At 50.8% G+C, this 16,337-nt stretch overlaps 4 protein-coding genes across 4 annotated transcripts; all 4 read left to right on the top strand.

Moving 5' to 3' along the window:
- Window positions 1-1,995: 1,995 nt before the first annotated feature.
- LMH87_010635 (uncharacterized protein) lies at window positions 1,996-4,740 on the top strand (the record flags this gene model as incomplete). Its single annotated transcript, XM_056197821.1, has 1 exon — window positions 1,996-4,740. One exon carries the CDS (start codon window positions 1,996-1,998, stop codon window positions 4,738-4,740), a length of 2,745 nt encoding a protein of 914 aa, XP_056054832.1.
- Window positions 4,741-7,407: 2,667 nt separating this feature from the next.
- On the top strand, window positions 7,408-9,311 carry LMH87_010634 (uncharacterized protein; the record flags this gene model as incomplete). The annotated part of the gene is made up of 6 exons (XM_056197820.1): window positions 7,408-7,490; window positions 7,548-8,011; window positions 8,066-8,577; window positions 8,634-8,845; window positions 8,900-8,992; window positions 9,047-9,311. The coding sequence occupies 6 exons, from the start codon at window positions 7,408-7,410 to the stop codon at window positions 9,309-9,311; spliced, it is 1,629 nt and encodes a 542-aa protein (XP_056054831.1).
- A 765-nt stretch (window positions 9,312-10,076) lies between these two features.
- Window positions 10,077-13,226, top strand: LMH87_010633 (uncharacterized protein; the record flags this gene model as incomplete). The annotated part of the gene is made up of 4 exons (XM_056197819.1): window positions 10,077-12,500; window positions 12,566-12,649; window positions 12,710-12,881; window positions 12,937-13,226. The coding sequence occupies 4 exons, from the start codon at window positions 10,077-10,079 to the stop codon at window positions 13,224-13,226; spliced, it is 2,970 nt and encodes a 989-aa protein (XP_056054830.1).
- A 1,743-nt stretch (window positions 13,227-14,969) lies between these two features.
- On the top strand, window positions 14,970-16,176 carry LMH87_010632 (uncharacterized protein; the record flags this gene model as incomplete). Its single annotated transcript, XM_056197817.1, has 6 exons — window positions 14,970-15,029; window positions 15,153-15,382; window positions 15,449-15,653; window positions 15,712-15,861; window positions 15,935-16,094; window positions 16,160-16,176. The coding sequence occupies 6 exons, from the start codon at window positions 14,970-14,972 to the stop codon at window positions 16,174-16,176; spliced, it is 822 nt and encodes a 273-aa protein (XP_056054829.1).
- Window positions 16,177-16,337: the final 161 nt, after the last annotated feature.

Below are 16,337 nucleotides of genomic sequence, written 5' to 3'. Positions count from 1 at the left end.
CAATTTCCACGGGGTTGGGCCAATCAGTACATACATGCATAGTATGGGCGATAAAGATAAACTCGACCACGATGTTACGGTTTTTTTTTCATGGGCCTTTATAATATATTGTAGGTGAGTTCTTCCGGGCTATCTAGGGTAGCAGCAGTGTTCAACACTAGGTCGAGGTTGGTGAAAACGTGCAAACCTCCTGCTGGGGCGTCACTTCCTCTCAATCTGCGCGACATTCTGAATTCCTGGGTGAGCTAGTGCAATACGGTCAGCCTAGCTAGTTTTGTTCTACGCGTCAGCACGGGACTGAGCAACAGTGTCTAATGCCCCCATTCGGCGCACGCTGTGGCCCACTCCTGCTTGCGGCTACCCAATTCCCGCCCGTAGTGGAATTCTATTTTTTTTTACGTGATCGCCAAGCATAAGCTCACCATTTACTGGTACGTGGCGCATGCGGGGAAGACCGAATCTGTGGCTGTACATAGTCCTCTCTTTGTCCTGCTGCGAAAGCGCATCCTCTAGCTGATCCTGGCTGGGTAACTTTTGTGAGCTAATAAGGCAAGTGTTGATTAAACAAACGAGCTTCGGGAATCCTTCTGAGACTCTCCACGGGGAAATAGGTGATTAGAGAAAATGACTCGGTTATTGTCCGAGAAGGGTGAAGTGCCATGCATGAAGTCTTATGGGGCTGGCATAAGCACGGTTGCGAGCATACTTTAATTTAGTCTACGGCAGATAAGGTGTCTTGGGCCGTCTAGAGCAGGATCAAAAGACTTTTGCTAGAACGCTGATTCGTCGCCCTGAGCTGAAAATGAGACATGAAAAGTATGGTCTGTTTGTAGGTGCATGGACTTATGCAGGCAATTTTCTGGATACTGTTCCAGAATACTGGCCTGCCCTGCGCCGTTTGATGGGATCAATTTCTCGGGCAAGGCCCATCATGTTGCTGCCATTTTATCAACAGGCCTTGCCCTTCGGCGCCACAGAGGAATGCCCAGCCGGAATACGGCCATAACAGCGCCCTGTAAAGTCTTGGCCCGAAGCCAGCCAAGCGCTGCCGGCTGAGATACGACGCCCGAGAAAAGCTGGGCGATTGATTCTACATACAGACGGCCTTGGCGAGACTCCTTTCCCCTCGTGGCAGGCAAGTCAGTGGTCAGTCTCCCCCGCGTGGCTGGCGTCTAGGGATCAAGCCCCAGACAAAAGTTCCTGAGCCAGCTGGGGCAACTGCCTATTTGGTGCTAGTTATCAAGCTGAATTGCCACCCATTCGCGCTATAGTCAAGTCAGCGGATTGGGCTGGAACTGGCACAGATACAGCCGCCCCGCCACCGCTGATAACAGATTGGCAATAGTTCCTTTGGCTCAGGCCAGAGTAAGAGCCGGATACAACTGGTCGACACGGAGACTGCACCATGCCTCGGAACGGCTGGTCAGCTGGGCAGCCACACTCAGCACAAGTCCTGCGAGTCTCGTTTGTCTCCCACAGTGGCGTTCTAATTTTTCCCGCCAAGACTTTGGCTTCCCACGCGAGCATTTCCCCCCGGTCTAAGAATGAATTGTGGCCACCACAAGCGCCCTCCCCTATCGTAATAGCGCATTAGGATTGGCTCATTCTCGCCGGAGGTCCCTTCTCCTGGAAGGGATTTTTGTTCCAGAGGCTGAATCGACAGTCTATCTAGGAAGGTGGTCAGGATTTAGTCCTGCCAATGTGTAGCGTTGCATATGCCGTTGTTCCGTGCCATTCACTAGCGGTTTTGTCTTCCCATTTGCAAGTTTCTATGGTCTTACCCAACAATTGAAGGGCCATTGGAATCTGGACTGCCGCGGTAGTCTGGCTCCCGGTGATATATACCTGCCATTCCCTGCTTACTCCCAAACTTTTTGTCACTTTGTCTCAATTGTGTCTGCGTGCCCATTGTACAGTTGTCCCTACTGTACTGGGCCAGTCTTTTCTTTGCCAACTTCTCTCTTCCGATTTAGTGTTACTTCCTAACACAGCACCATGGCTGAAAAGACACCTTACGGGCAAGACATTGTCGCTCACGACAGCGGGTCGCCAACCCATTCCCCTGATGACAGGCTCGACCACAAAGGGCCCGATCTGGCCCATGTTGTCTCTGCGTTTGGAGGCGATGGTGAGAACGCTGTCGCCCCTCGCGACGATCTCCAGTATGTCGTCGGCCGGATTGACGAAATCTCGACTGAGGAAGCTCGCCAAATTCTGATCGAGATGCTCGACTACCACGAGTACGACTACAATTTTCCCGCGGCGACTCGCGAGAAGATACAGCTTCTCCTGGAGGGGCCCTTGGACAAAGGTGCAGAGGAAGACTGGTCTCTGGAAATTCGAACTGAGGCAGCTCTCAATCGGTTCTATTCGCCATACCCAGAGGTGCGCTCCATCACCACCCCGGAAGACGACCCGGACATGACGTGCGAGACAATCCGGGCTCATTTGTTGGGATACATCTGGGCTGTTATCGGCCAGTTCACCAATGCACTGTTCCAGTCACGTTTTCCGAGTATCACCATTACGTCGGCCGTTATTCAGATTCTCCTGTACCCTTGCGGTCTTGCGTTGGCGTTTATCCTACCAGACTGGGGCTTCACTGTCCGCGGCCAGCGCATCTCTCTCAACCCAGGGCCTTGGACGTACAAAGAGCAGATGCTGTCAACCATCATCTTTAACGTTAGTCTTGGTACCGCTTATGTCTTTTATAACCTGCAGACACAAGAGATTTTCTACCAAGACAAGTGGCTCAACCCTGGATACGGAATCCTTCTTCTGCTCTCAACTCAAATGATGGGTATCGGGTTTTCGGGGCTTATGCGCCGCTTCGTTATCTACCCCGTTGAAGCTATCTGGCCCAGTGTTCTGCCAACGGTCGCCCTCAATAGAGCGCTTCTTGTCGGCGAGGCCCGCGAGTCCATCCACGGTTGGACGCTGACGCGCTATAAGTTCTTTTTTATTGTCTTTGGCGCCATGTTCGTCTACTTCTGGATCCCGGACTACCTGTTCACTGCACTAAGCACATTTGCGTGGATGTGCTGGATCGCACCGAACAACTTCAAAGTCAATCTCATTACTGGCTCACAGCAAGGCCTAGGCTTCAATCCTATCCCCACATTCGACTGGAACGTTATGAGCTACGTTGTCCAACCTCTGCAGAGCCCGTTCTTTGCTACTTTGCAACAGTTCTTGGGAGCTGTTCTGGGAGGTCTTATTATTATTGGCCTTTATTTCACGAACATCAGCAACACTGCCTACCTACCCATCAACTCATCTGGCATTTTCAACAATACCGGTGGCCACTATGAGATCCAGAGGATCCTTGTTCCAGGCACCGCTATCATCAACGAGACAGCTTACCAGGAATACTCGCCTGCTTTCTATTCAGCTGGTAACCTGATGCTGTACGGTGCATTCTTTGCCTTTTATCCTCTCACTATGGTCTTCATCTGCTTGGACGCCTGGCGACCTCTTCTTCGTTCTACCAAATCCATGTTGGGTTCAGCTGGCTCCATGATCAAGCGTACTGGCGGCGGAACTGCTCGCATCACCAAAGCTGTTCTCACCGGCCGCTTCGGCGAAGCCAGAAGAGAGTTCAGTGCTTTGGCGAGCTATGACGAGTCGATCTACGATGGCTTTGACAACCCACTTACCGACCTCATGCGCGCCTATCCTGAAGTGCCTGACTGGTGGTTCCTTTCCATTGCCCTGATTGCCTTCATTTTCTCCATCATTATCCTGACGACTTGGACACAACTCGATACCCCAGTTTGGACTATTTTCTTCGTGATTGGCTTGAACCTGGTTTTCCTTGTCCCTATGAGTTATCTTTACGCCATCTCTGGAACGACGGAAGGCCTGAACGTTGTTACGGAACTTATTGTTGGCTATGCACTTCCTGGTCACCCTGAAGCGCTTATGTTCGTCAAGGCTTTTGGCTATAATATTAATGGCCAAGCTGATAACTACCTTGGCGATCAAAAGATGGGCTTTTATGCTAAAGTGCCCCCACGTGCCATGTACCGTGGCCAGGTCACCAGCGCCTTCATTACTGCCCTCGTCTGCTATGCCGTTGTGAACTTTGTTGACCACAATATCGAAGGTATTTGCACACCAGACCAGAAACAACGCTTCACATGTGCTGGCTCTGCAGTTGTCTTCTTCTCGTCATCGGTTGTCTGGGGCGCGCTCGGTCCTGAGCGAGTCTTCTCTCAACTCTACCCTGCTATGAAATACTGCTTCCTGCTTGGTTTCCTCGTTGCGCTGGCTTGGTGGACCGTCAAGCGCTTTGGACCGAACATGCGCTCGGGCGCCAAGTCGTCTTTACCCGCTGGTCTTTTCGCCGTGCTCAACATCGGATTGTTTACCCCGATTTCTTGGCTTAAGCACGTTCACCCTTCGCTTGTTTTCAATGGTATGATTACCTGGGCACCTACCAACCTGTCCTACTGGGTTGGCTCCGTCTACATGTCGATCGCGTTTATGTGGTATCTCAGGCGCTACAAGTTGGCGTGGTGGGAGAAGTACAACTACGTTCTCGCCGCCGGCCTCCAAGGCGGCGTTGCCTTCTCGGCCATCATTATTTTCTTTGCTGTGCAGTGGAAGGAGGTCGATATTAACTGGTGGGGTAATCTCGTCAATGGCAACACCATGGATGGTGGCGGCGGTGACGCTCCGCTTGTTCGCTTGACTGAGATGCCGGCGAAGGGTTACTTTGGACCTGACAGCTGGTATTAGAGAACCACTTAGATGGATTTATGGCGCGACGGCGTTGGTCGTCCAGAATGTGTGTTTCGACTGGTCTCGCTACAGTGATAGCTATTGTACTTGATTGTAAATAAATAATACAAATTTACTGCAACCTGAATGATGAAGGAACGTTGTTACCCGCTATTGAGACCCAAAAGTGTATACGGAACTGTGACATGTGCTAATTAGCTGCAATGACCTATCCTTCGTAATACGAAGCTTCTGATTTGCGAAGTCCCTCAATAAATTCGCGCCGTTGCTCGTGAGAATGCATGTCTCTGGCCATCTACCCGAAGAAAAACCTGAGGAATGCTTTGCCCAGCTTCGCCCGAGGCTTCACGCCGTGGCCTACTTGTCCCATGGAGCAATGGCGCCAGGACATGAATATTACAGAAATACTGCAGTCGGGCAAAAGCGTATATATCAACTACGGGTTGAATTACGCTGTCGACTTGTGGTTTTCGAATCAGCGCCGTAACTGGAGCCCGAGGATTGATCTGGAACACGCAAGAGGCATTTCGCCGACACAGCCGATCACAAGCATCGTATTTAAGCGGCACTCATCATGCAGAACATGCTGACCTGATTTGCAAGCAGCCACAACTGCCTCGTAGGATATTCACGTGGTTGTGAAGATGAAGGGAAACAAATCCCGAGGCCGTTATTTCTGTTGTCAATTCAGGCATGCACCTACTGCACGTGCCAGAGTGCGAGGTAAGGCCCGTCGAAGTGAAGGACGGTTGCAGTTACAGCGCCAGGAGCACCTATAATAGGTCTGCTGGCGTTTCACTCAGCGGCGCTCCAACTTCAGTTCATTTCGCGCTGATGCCCACTAAAACTGGCAAGCGCGGGGTCTTGCATGCCTAACTCCGTTCGATAGCGAGGCATGGTGTTCGTAGACGCGAATTACTGTGCCGCTGGGAGGACCCAAAAACCAGATGTATTGCATCTCGCCTGTACTTTCCAGTCAATATTACCAACGACTCGGGCTAGTACCACTGGACTCCAAAGGCCTTCCTCGAGTTGGTAGAATCCATTCCGAGTCGTGAATTACCCTCGGGTTACTGATGCGACTGTGATCCCGCCTGGCACTTCAAGAAGAAGGCATTGGCCGAGGGTTGAGGCAGTTGAGTAAAAGCTGGCTCATTCACGTTACATCAACCAACTGCGAGTTCGCTACCGAGTAGTTACACAGTCGAGGTGGAAGCTCTCTTATCCACTCACAAATGCACTCTTACTTTCGCACGTCCCAGTCAAATGAAAGTTCATTAAATAGAAGCTGCATCCAACATTACTGTAATATGCAGGCTTGTCTCTTTTACCTTTTTTTTTGTTTTTTTTTTTTTTTTTTGTTTTGCGTTTGTGGTCCTTGCTTCCGGGAATCTCCACCGGTGGGGGGAGGATTTTGCAACTTCGAATGATTCGGCTGCGTGGCAAGCCACTCACCCACTACGAGTTATGCCTGCCTTCACATGGCTTGCTTCAGGCTGTGTGCCAAGCCAGCCGCAACAAGGGGCCAGTCACGGATTACCGTGTCAAGTAAGCCGAGCCCTGTAAGACCCAGTGAGCAACGGCTCGGCTTCAGCATCTTCTGCGGGATGAACATCAGTTGCGGTATGGCTTATGGCTTGCGTGCGTGGCTTAAGCCATATCCATTCAACTCGATATATGTTGAATCCATGTGGAGAGTCTGGAAATGAGCGGAGCCGTCGCAGAAAAAAATCTACTAGGAAAGCAGTACAGTTGTAAAACAGCGTAATGCGGACGGCGCGACTAGATGGAACCGGTTTTTGAGGCGCTGTGGGAAGATGTTGCGTTGTCGACCCAGCCGTGGCTAAAGGCTGCAAGCAACGCAAATCAGACGGGGGAAAGCGTTCGCTGATCAGGAACCCGCCTTGTAAGCTTAAAAGAACACAGGTTTCCGAAACTAGTGCGTGACATCAGTGGCTGTTGGGTCCCGCGTTGCGATACAGCCGCGTGGAGAAGCTCCCCATACTCTCGTCTGTTATGGGCCAAGCGGTCTCCACGGCATCGACTCAGAGAGGACGACTGCTGCTTGGCGTACGAAATGGATATTACCGACATAGTTTTCGCTGTTTTTTCTTAGCGGGTACATCGCCCTATCGTGCCTAGGCACGTCTTGGCGGACAGAACCGGGCAAACGGGCACCAATGGCCGGGTACAAAGCGAACCTGAGCTGGCGAGAATGGAGAACTGCGACCCAGACGTAACGGAACCACCCTCCACCACTTCTCCATTTTGGATGCGGTCGGGTGTGCTCAAGTTGCGCGCTCACATGCCATGACGCAACGCTCGGTCAATATGCTTTGTCCGCTAAACTTGACAGCAGGCAGCCAAGCGACCAACCAGGCCGCCGGCTTGTGAGCCTGTCACCCGAAAAGCAATTTGTCAGTTGCCATGCATCCTCCTCGCTTCATACCCACACCCCCATTCGAGCAAATGTGGAATCCCCGCAAGGCTGCAAACTGGAGAATGTACAGACACGAGATAACTGGTACGACGTGTCCGAGGTAGCAGAACATAGCCAGCGCCGATCGCTGATAAAACCTGGCACCTCCGTCTCCTAATCGATTTTCTTTTCATCTCTCCTGTTTCCTAACATCCTTACTGTGATTGGTTCGCAAGAATATAACCATGTTCGGATTTCCCAAGTATTTTGGCTGGAGAGGCCGGTCTCTCAACCTAGCCATCAGTTCTCTCGGCAGTCTTGATTTCTTGTGAGATCGATGCGAAGCTCGATATAAGAGATTGGATCAACTAACCCCGAGTATTAGGCTTTTCGGATATGATCAGGGGATCACGGGTGGTCTACTCGACTTGCCATCCTTCAACAAGTACTTTCCAGATATCTATCTGGACCCAGAGCTGGAGAGGAACAATCCACCACTGTACCAGAAGCGCTCAACATACCAAGGAATCACCGTTGCTGCCTACAATCTGGGCTGTTTCTTGGGTGCAATTATCACCATCTTCATCGGAAATCCTCTCGGCCGTCGTCGTACCATTATGATTGGCTGCTTTACCATGGCGACTGGGGCGCTTCTGCAGAGTACGGCATTTCAGCTCCCGCATTTCATCGTGGGACGCATTGTTACGGGCGTTGGTAACGGTATTAATACAAGTACTGTTCCTACTTGGCAGTCAGAGTCTGCGAAGTCGTCCGACCGCGGTAAGCTTGTCATGATCGAAGGTTCACTCATTACTGGAGGTATTGCCCTCAGCTATTGGATCAACTACGGTAAATACAGCGAGCACCCTCTTAGGTGCTTTGTATATGCTGATTTTGAGAAAGGTTTTGCTTTTATCGGCGAAAAAGAAGTCGCCTGGCGTTTTCCATTGGCCTTTCAAATCCTGTTTGCAGTTGTTATTTTTGTCTCCATCTCCAATCTACCAGAATCTCCTCGATGGTTGGTCATGGCAGGCCGAGAAGACGACGCTCTTGACGTGCTGGAGGCTCTGAACGAAAAGCCTCGCACCGACGTGGTGATCCAGAAAGAATTTGCCGACATCAAAGAAACTGTGGTTGAAATGTCGAAGGGCTCCTATCGCAGTTTATTTGACATGAGTGAGTACCGCGAGTTCCACAGAGTGGTTCTGGCCTACGTCAATCAAATGTTTCAGCAGATCTCTGGTATCAATCTCATCACCTACTACGCCCCGACACTCTACGGCAGAGTTGGGCTACAAGGCCCGAACATCAACAAATTGCTGGCGGCATGCAACGGGACGGAGTATCTACTGGCTTCATTTATCCCTATTTTCATCATTGAAAAGACCGGTCGGCGGCCCCTCATGCTTTTCGGAGTAAGTAAGCCCATGTCACAGGCGTATTGCCATCTCTGACTTATGATCCATCGTAGGCATTTGGCATGTCAGTCTCCATGGCTGTTCTTGCTGGTTGCAATTGGCGCCTGGAAGCGCTGGGGGATACAAGAGCCGGCATTGGCCAGGCTGTATTTCTTTTTGTCTTCAACTCCTTTTTTGCCATAGGCTGGCTCGGTATGACCTGGTTGTATCCCGCTGAGATCGTCCCCTTGAAAATTCGTGCGCCTACCAACGCCTTGTCAACCAGGTAAGCCAGAAGCAAATCTCCCGATGGTGCAAATAAATACTAATTTCGTATCAGTGGTAATTGGATTTTCAACTTTATGGTTGTCATGATTACTCCGATCGCGTTTGCGAACATTGGTTACAAAACTTACGTCGTTTTCGCTGTCATGTGAGTCTGCTGTCTCCAGAAACAAACTTGTCCTCGATTTGCTGACTTTTCTAGTAACGCTTTCATGGTCCCATCTGTTTATTTCTTCTTTCCCGAGACTAAACTCCGTTCGCTGGAGGAGATGGATGGCATCTTCAAGAAGTCCTCGAACGTTTTTGACGCAGTATCCATTTCCCTGAAAGAGCCCTATCGCTACGATAAGCATGGCCAGCTCAAACCGGAATATTTGGAGGAAGCCGAGCACCGCGAGTACCAGGAGAAGTCTCCCAGCTCTGGCGACGAGAACAATAGCGTCTTGGCTGGCAACAATATTCCTTAGATACGGAAGAAGTCCGTGCTGCAGACAACGCCCAATGGCGATAGCGCATAGATTAAACGGAATGCTTTGCCTGATTGTTCGACGGGATTGGCGTGACTTCATGCACAGCAAAGTCATTTTCCGTCGACAAGCTCTTACGATATGAATTGATTGTTTCGGCGAATTTCAAGCTCCTTCTGTCTCATCATGTACGTGATTTAATATTCTACCTGCAAAGTGCTTGAAAGGCGGGACGGTTTGTGCCCTACGGCCTGAGGCTGTAGCTAGCCAGCACTAACATTAGCGTTGCCCTTGGCTATAACGCGAGAATATCAGTAACAGGAGAGAGAGCACGCTAAAAGGCATGCCACGCCGCACGCTTTCAATAACTGGTCTTTCGTGACGGCAAAGAGAACAAAGGTCGAAAGCGTGCACGGAACATCTGTAGACCCTTAAGGCTCTAGATCAAAGCGTGCATCCTACTGAGACACAGATCCTTGACCATCAGCGCATGATGGGATGGCCACGATAGTGACGCGTCTCTGAAGGCGGAGCTTGCTACACGCTCACTAACATATTGTCTAGGTATCCCGTACTATTAGTGTTTTGTTGGCCAGCGGACCAGAAGGCAGACTAGACGCGGGCACTCCTCACACCTCCGGGTGGGTACCCGACCCGAGCCTCTCCCTGCCTGTGAATCTCCATCCTTTCAAACAGAGTGTCGATTTCGCAGCGTCTAGTATCCATTTTCATGTAAAATTGTATTTTGCTCACGAATATTGTAACATGGCGAGCACAAAAGAAAGCACATTCGTGCCTACGCCAGTCGTGCCATTGCCACCTCCATATGAGGCGACGGCTTACCCGACCGAGCGGCTTCGTCGCCGCGTACGAGTCCGCCGCTGGTTGTCACCCCGAACACTCCTGAGTCTGGTAATTACAATCTGTGTGTTTTGGCTGTGCATTGCAAGTCGTCCTGTCCTTCGTGTCTTCGCTGGCGTAACCGACAAACAATTTGCCAATGCCCTTGAACAATGCCAAGCTCGCCATCGCTTCCCCTCCAAGCCTGACCCCGTCTCCAGAACCCAAAATTCGCGATGGGCCGCAGAGTACGGCCAAAAGCAGCGCATCATCTTGAAAAATGCGACACTCTTTGATGGCGGAAGCTTCACCAACTATGCTGTGGACGTTACCTTCTCAAAAGGGCTAATTGAGTCCGTCGAAAAGTCTGGCAATGGAAGCCACCCTGAGGGTGCTGTTCTCTACAATCTCCACGGGCGCTATGTGACTCCGGGTCTGGTAGACATGCACTCACACCATATGGTTCATTCATGGCCAGCAACGGAAATGACTTCGGACAGTGCCGAGGTTCACCCTGACACCAAAGCAGTTACAGGGCAAATGCGCGTCATCGATGCACTCAAAGCATACGATTATGGAACGGTTGTTATCGCATCTGGCGGTGTCACGACTTCTCTCATTATTCCCGGCTCGGCCAATCTCATTGGAGGCGAGGGTGCTCCAGTAAAGAACGCCCTCTACAGCGGTGCCAATGCTGAGCCGATCGTCGAGGAAGTACTTCTTGAGCGTGGCATACCACAGCACGAGCGTCGCAGGTATATGAAAATGGCCCTTGGTGAGAATCCGAAGCGCGCGTGGGGGTATAGCCGACTCGGAAACGCTTGGCATTTGCGTGAGCACTTTCAAAAAGCCAAAGGCGTGATGCAGTCGCAAGACGAGTACTGTGCGGGCTTGGACGTTGCCAACAAAGGGACGCTCCAGTTCAAAGGCAACTTTCTAGCTGAAAATGGAAAGTTTCCTTTTGATCTCGAGCTAGAGAGCATTGTTGCTCTCCTTCGGGGTCAAGTCTCACTACACAATCACAATTATGAGCCCCAAGATCTAGAGACAATGATTCGCATCAGCGAAGAGTTCGGGTACAAAATCTCAGGATTCCATCATGCAATAGAAGCATGGCAAGTTCCCGGCTTGTTGAAAGAGCGAGTTCCCAACATCACAATCGCTACGTTTGCCGAGTTCAGCCTGTACAAGCATGAATCATACTGGCCCAGCCTCTACGCCGGTCACGTTCTTGACCGAAATGGCATCAAAGTGGCATACAAGTCGGATCATGTGGAGTCTTTTACCAACGCCAAGTATCTGCTTTCGCAGGCGGCTGTTGCTCATGCATTCCATCTACCAGCCGAAAAGGCGTTGCAAGCAGTCACCTCTGTCCCTGCTGCAGCTATTGAGCAGGACCACCGAGTAGGTTATTGCAAGACAGGATACGATGCTGACATCGTTGTTTGGGATGATCACCCTCTCAATCGTGGCGCAACGCCTCTTCAAGTTTTCATCGACGGCATTCCGCAATTGAACGACGCCCTCGTTAAAAAGAGCACAGGCTCGTCCTGGGTTCAGCCTTCAGCAGCAGGAGCCCCGCCTCGGGTCAAGCCCCAAGTGAAGTATGAACCTAGCGAAAAGACTCGTGTTGGCACTTGCCAGACGATGACTGGGGCGAATGGCAACCTGGTTATCTCCGGTATTAGCCGGGTGTTTTTCCAAGACTTTCCCCAACTGGCTTTCAAGAAGTCTGTCGCGGAGACAGGCTCTCTTCAAATGATTCTAGAAGATGGTAAAGTAGTCTGCGCTGGAACTTTGGGGGTTTGTAGAGACAGCCGCGCGAAAATCGAATCGACAGAGGGTTATGGCAGCCTCCAACTCACGAACGGCCACGTTGTCCCCGGAATGAGTGCCCTTACCAACGCCCTGGGCGCGAGAGAAATTGCAATGGACCCGAATACAGGTGATGGCAGTGCCAGTGGCCAAAATATTGCTAATCCCGACAGCGTCATGTATGCCAAACACGCCGCTTTGCTTGATGGCAAGAACTTTGCCCGTGCTCGCCTAGGCGGAATCACTCGCGCAATTACGGCCCCTGTCACCGATGGTCCCGCCTTTGTAGCTGGCGTCAGCGTTGAGATTCTGACGAGCGGTAAAAAAAGCCTACTACACGGGGGGATTGTTCAGGAAGATGTCGCACTTCACGTGGCACTAGGCGATGCTGCGATTAACGACGAGGGGACGGGAAGCAACGGCATAAGGAAACTACGAAAAATGTTGAGTGACGGCCTAGGCAAAAATAACCAGACTGTGTATGGACGAGTAGCCACGGGCCGTCTCCCACTTCTCGTCCACGCAGATAACAAGGTGCGTGCGAAGAATTCTAGAGGTGTCAGAACATCTTGCACGATTACTAACCGAAGGGAAAACAGTACGAAATTGAGCAACTGATATGGATAAAAAAAGACTACCCACAAACAAACCTTGTCATAGTTGGTGCTATGGAGGCCCCTTTTGTGAGCATAAAAAAGCGGCCGGAATCTAAGTGAAGCAGGACTGACCAAAGCGGAAAACAGGTAGCCAACGACCTTTCTACGGCAGGTATTCCAGTCATTTTGACGCAAGACCGTGGTGCTCCTACTAGCTTCCGTACTAGAGACGGCTTCGTGGGACCGCCACTTACGCGCAGCATTGCTAGTTATCTCAAACAAGCTGGCGTAAAATTTGGCTTGGCATTACTTGAATTAAGTACGAAGCTGTCGCATTTGTGAGGGGCCAGGCGCTTCTGCTAACATTGCTACAGGTATGCCTTCCGATTACAAAATTCATGACCTGCTACCAGAGGCCGGTTGGACGGCAAAATATGCAGGTCTCAGCGACTCCGAGGCAGTGGATCTCGTGACTAGCAACATTGAAGAAATCCTCGATTTGAATAAGAGAAACAGGGACATTGTGGTCTATGAGGGAAATCCGCTATATTATGGAGCTACGGTTGCGATTACTCTGGCTGCGAACGACGAGACAGGCAGACTGGAAGTAGTCGGGTGCTTTCCGAGAGACAATGAGCTGGTGATTACCACCGACAGTGTATAGTGCTGGCCTTGACTATTTGGGCGTGGACTTGACTTGCTGTTTCTCGGGCAAAAATTATTCACAGAGTCTCCGAGCATTGCCACTGTTGCTGAGTGCTGGCCAGCTCAATACTTTCTATTTCGAAGAGACGGATGGACAAAATGCTCAATCTGAAATACGGATACGCCACTTTTTTTTATTTCCTTTCAACTAGACCTATTATAGGCAAGGGTTACAATCTACCTTAGAAGCCTCTGAGGCCTAGCTATCCTTGGGCAGGCTGAAAGTCAGTCCATCGGTGCTGTCAACTTCCCATATATTCTAGTTCAATTTGGCAGCGCGTAACTTTGTACTTGGACGTCTCGTAGACTCACAGTGACTCTTATCCCTCATTTGCCTTGATGAAGTACAGGCGGCTAGCAAGTGAGGGTGTAGTGGGATCCTTCCAGAGGGCTTGATACTTGTCTCCCGACGCTGACAGCCCCACGCCGAATACTCGATCAGATGTGAGGGCAACATCATCGCTATGACGGTCATCAGAGAGGGTTTTCTACGAAAGTGCCACAAAATAAACACCACATCGGATACTAGTACTGTTGAGGAGCTGAGCTTTGCGTCGTCTGATCCAGTCGCTGCCGTGGCGGCCTAGAGCCAATCTCGAGCATGGAGTGGTCGGAGTCGCACGCAAGCTCCCTGGCAGGCATAGACAGAAAATCTGCCAGCGGAAACTTCTAGCAAATACCAGCGTGAGGTAGCATGTTTCCCTCTTTGCAATACATGTGGCAGATCTTCGGCGGCGCTTCCGTCTTCGTTCGTCCCCATTCGTAATTTCTGGCTCGCAATGCTTCGTTGGTAGGATCCCCTGCTGTGGCCGGCCCGAAGGCTGCACTATGCTAGGGCCCCCCAAGCTTCTTGGGCAAGGACTAAACGGCCAATATCCTCGCCAAGCCTGAAATCCCTGAAAGATTCGCCGGCAAACAAATTCGAAACATTTTTGCCATCGCTAGACTGTGACATTGGCTATGTATGAGGGTTCGACAACGTCAAAACTTGCCGCATTTTCGACCAGTGCCCCAATCTTAGGGCAAGTCCATTACAGATAGCGAGCAGCCAGTGGTCATTCCGTGCGCACCGTCCGAGTTTCAGAGCTTAGTAAACTAGTCACCAAAGGAAACACATTACTATCATAGAATGTACCGGGGAGAAAAATCTTCCGTCGGCTGTGGTGACAGGGCTTATATATCGCGTGAGAAACCGACACTGTGTAATAAGTGCAACGCCGCCGCCTCCGTGAACCTATAATGGGTATCAGCGCCGCGAGCGCAACCCTCGTTGCAGCTGACTTATTAGCTGACTGACTAATCTGTAGTTATTGGGCATATGACAGCCCTGTAGATGGTACAATTGACCCCGTAGCCACCTATTAGTTAGTTATTTGGGCCTGGGTACGGGCGCGCTGGTGGAGTAACTAACTAGTCACGCAGCGGTATTTACAGTGGTGTAGCTCGGCATTTTTCCGCGCAGGGCTAGGATCATTGGTCCTCTCAGGGCCTCTCCCTGAACATCTAGTCTGTCAACCCGTTTATCGGAACCGCTCTGTCTAGCTGCAGCTCCGCTAAGCATTTTGCGGCTCGGATTTGGGAACGCTGGCAGGTCCATACCATGAATACCAAACGCGACCACGGCCTAGCATTTCGCGTTGTGCTGCCTCGAGCTGGCCGGATCGCAGATGCTTCACCCCTCGTTGCGGCGGCACCTCGGCCTATGCGGCCGTCCCCGGCGAGAACTGCCAGGTGCGACAACTGTCGGCGGAAAAAAATCAAGGTGAGTTGGCCATCACGCTGCAAACTGAGGTTAGCAGCGCAGGTTCTCAACTCGCGTCCAATCACGGGAAAGAGAATAGAAAACTAACCGATAAATTATTAATATTATTATCATTATTATTAGTGTGACAACAAACTCCCTCGCTGCACCAAGTGTGTCATGAGCAATCTCGACTGCCAACCCTTCAAGAAGGAGTTCCAGTTTGTTTTCTCGGGAGAAGTAGAGCACGCTGGAACATCTAAACGCAGCCAGCCCGAGGGAAGTGTATCTGGCTCGCATACCGGCGGGCAACATGTGGTACCGTCAAACCCCTTTGTCGCTCCCTCCATCCATCGAATTGCAATTCTCGACCGGTATTATAGCTTTACCCTTCCCCTAGATCGCAAAGACTGGGGTTACCAACTCGAATTTTTTGTCAGCGCTCTTGAAAATAGGAATCTGTCGACCATATCTGTCGCCGTGGCGTCTTCGTTTTGCTCTTCGGTGACCAATGATGCCAATTTACAGGCAGCTGGTCTGAAAGCATATGTCAAAGCAGTCTCGGACATGCGGTCTAAAGCCGTGTCGTTCAAGCAGAATTGGGGCCAGTTACTGATGGCATCAGTAACACTGTTTCTGTATGAGGTATGCGCATCTTCTTCCTCGTCTTAGGTCTTGTACGAGTTGTTAACTGGCGATGAAGTTTAACGTGCCGTCTACCATGTTTTACTCCACGTCGACGGGCATGAAAAGCCATATCCTGGGTATAACTTCCATTCTCAAATTAGTCGGCCCAGCTGCTTTTCAAGTGGAGCCATTTCACTCTATGTTCTTGTTGGCAAGGGGCATCCTGGTAAGTCTTGTCCTCCACCTCTTACTATCAAACCCGCAGACAACTGGACTAATTTTAAGTTTTGTTGTGATAGATAAACCGCGGAATCATGCAACGCAAACCACCATTTGTCATGGAGGGAGACTGGCTCACTATCCCATGGGCCAAAGTCTCCAAAACATTGGTTGATAAGATAATGGACTGCAAGGGCAAACTACCAACCATTTGGGAGCGGGTCATTGAGCCGTGCAAAGGTATAGCATCAAGCTCCCCGTCGTTTTGCGATCTGTGCCGGAAAACCCGCCAATTGGTGCATCAGTTACAAATTCAACTTGACGAATGGGTCGCAGGGTATGAGGAGGAGTTACCACACTTGGCAGGCGTAGCTTCAGCAGCAGAGGAAAACACATCACAGAGCAAACAGCCATTTCGCGGTTACCCGGAAGTGGCTCCGCTCCTTTTATATTGGGAAACTCGCCTGGTTCTGTACTCGCTGC

Source organism: Akanthomyces muscarius, chromosome 5 (genome assembly GCF_028009165.1).
Source record: "Akanthomyces muscarius strain Ve6 chromosome 5, whole genome shotgun sequence".
Classification (NCBI taxonomy): Eukaryota; Fungi; Ascomycota; class Sordariomycetes; order Hypocreales; family Cordycipitaceae; genus Akanthomyces; species Akanthomyces muscarius.
Note: the sequence above shows the minus strand (reverse complement) of the source record. Positions and strands in the feature narration are given on the sequence as shown.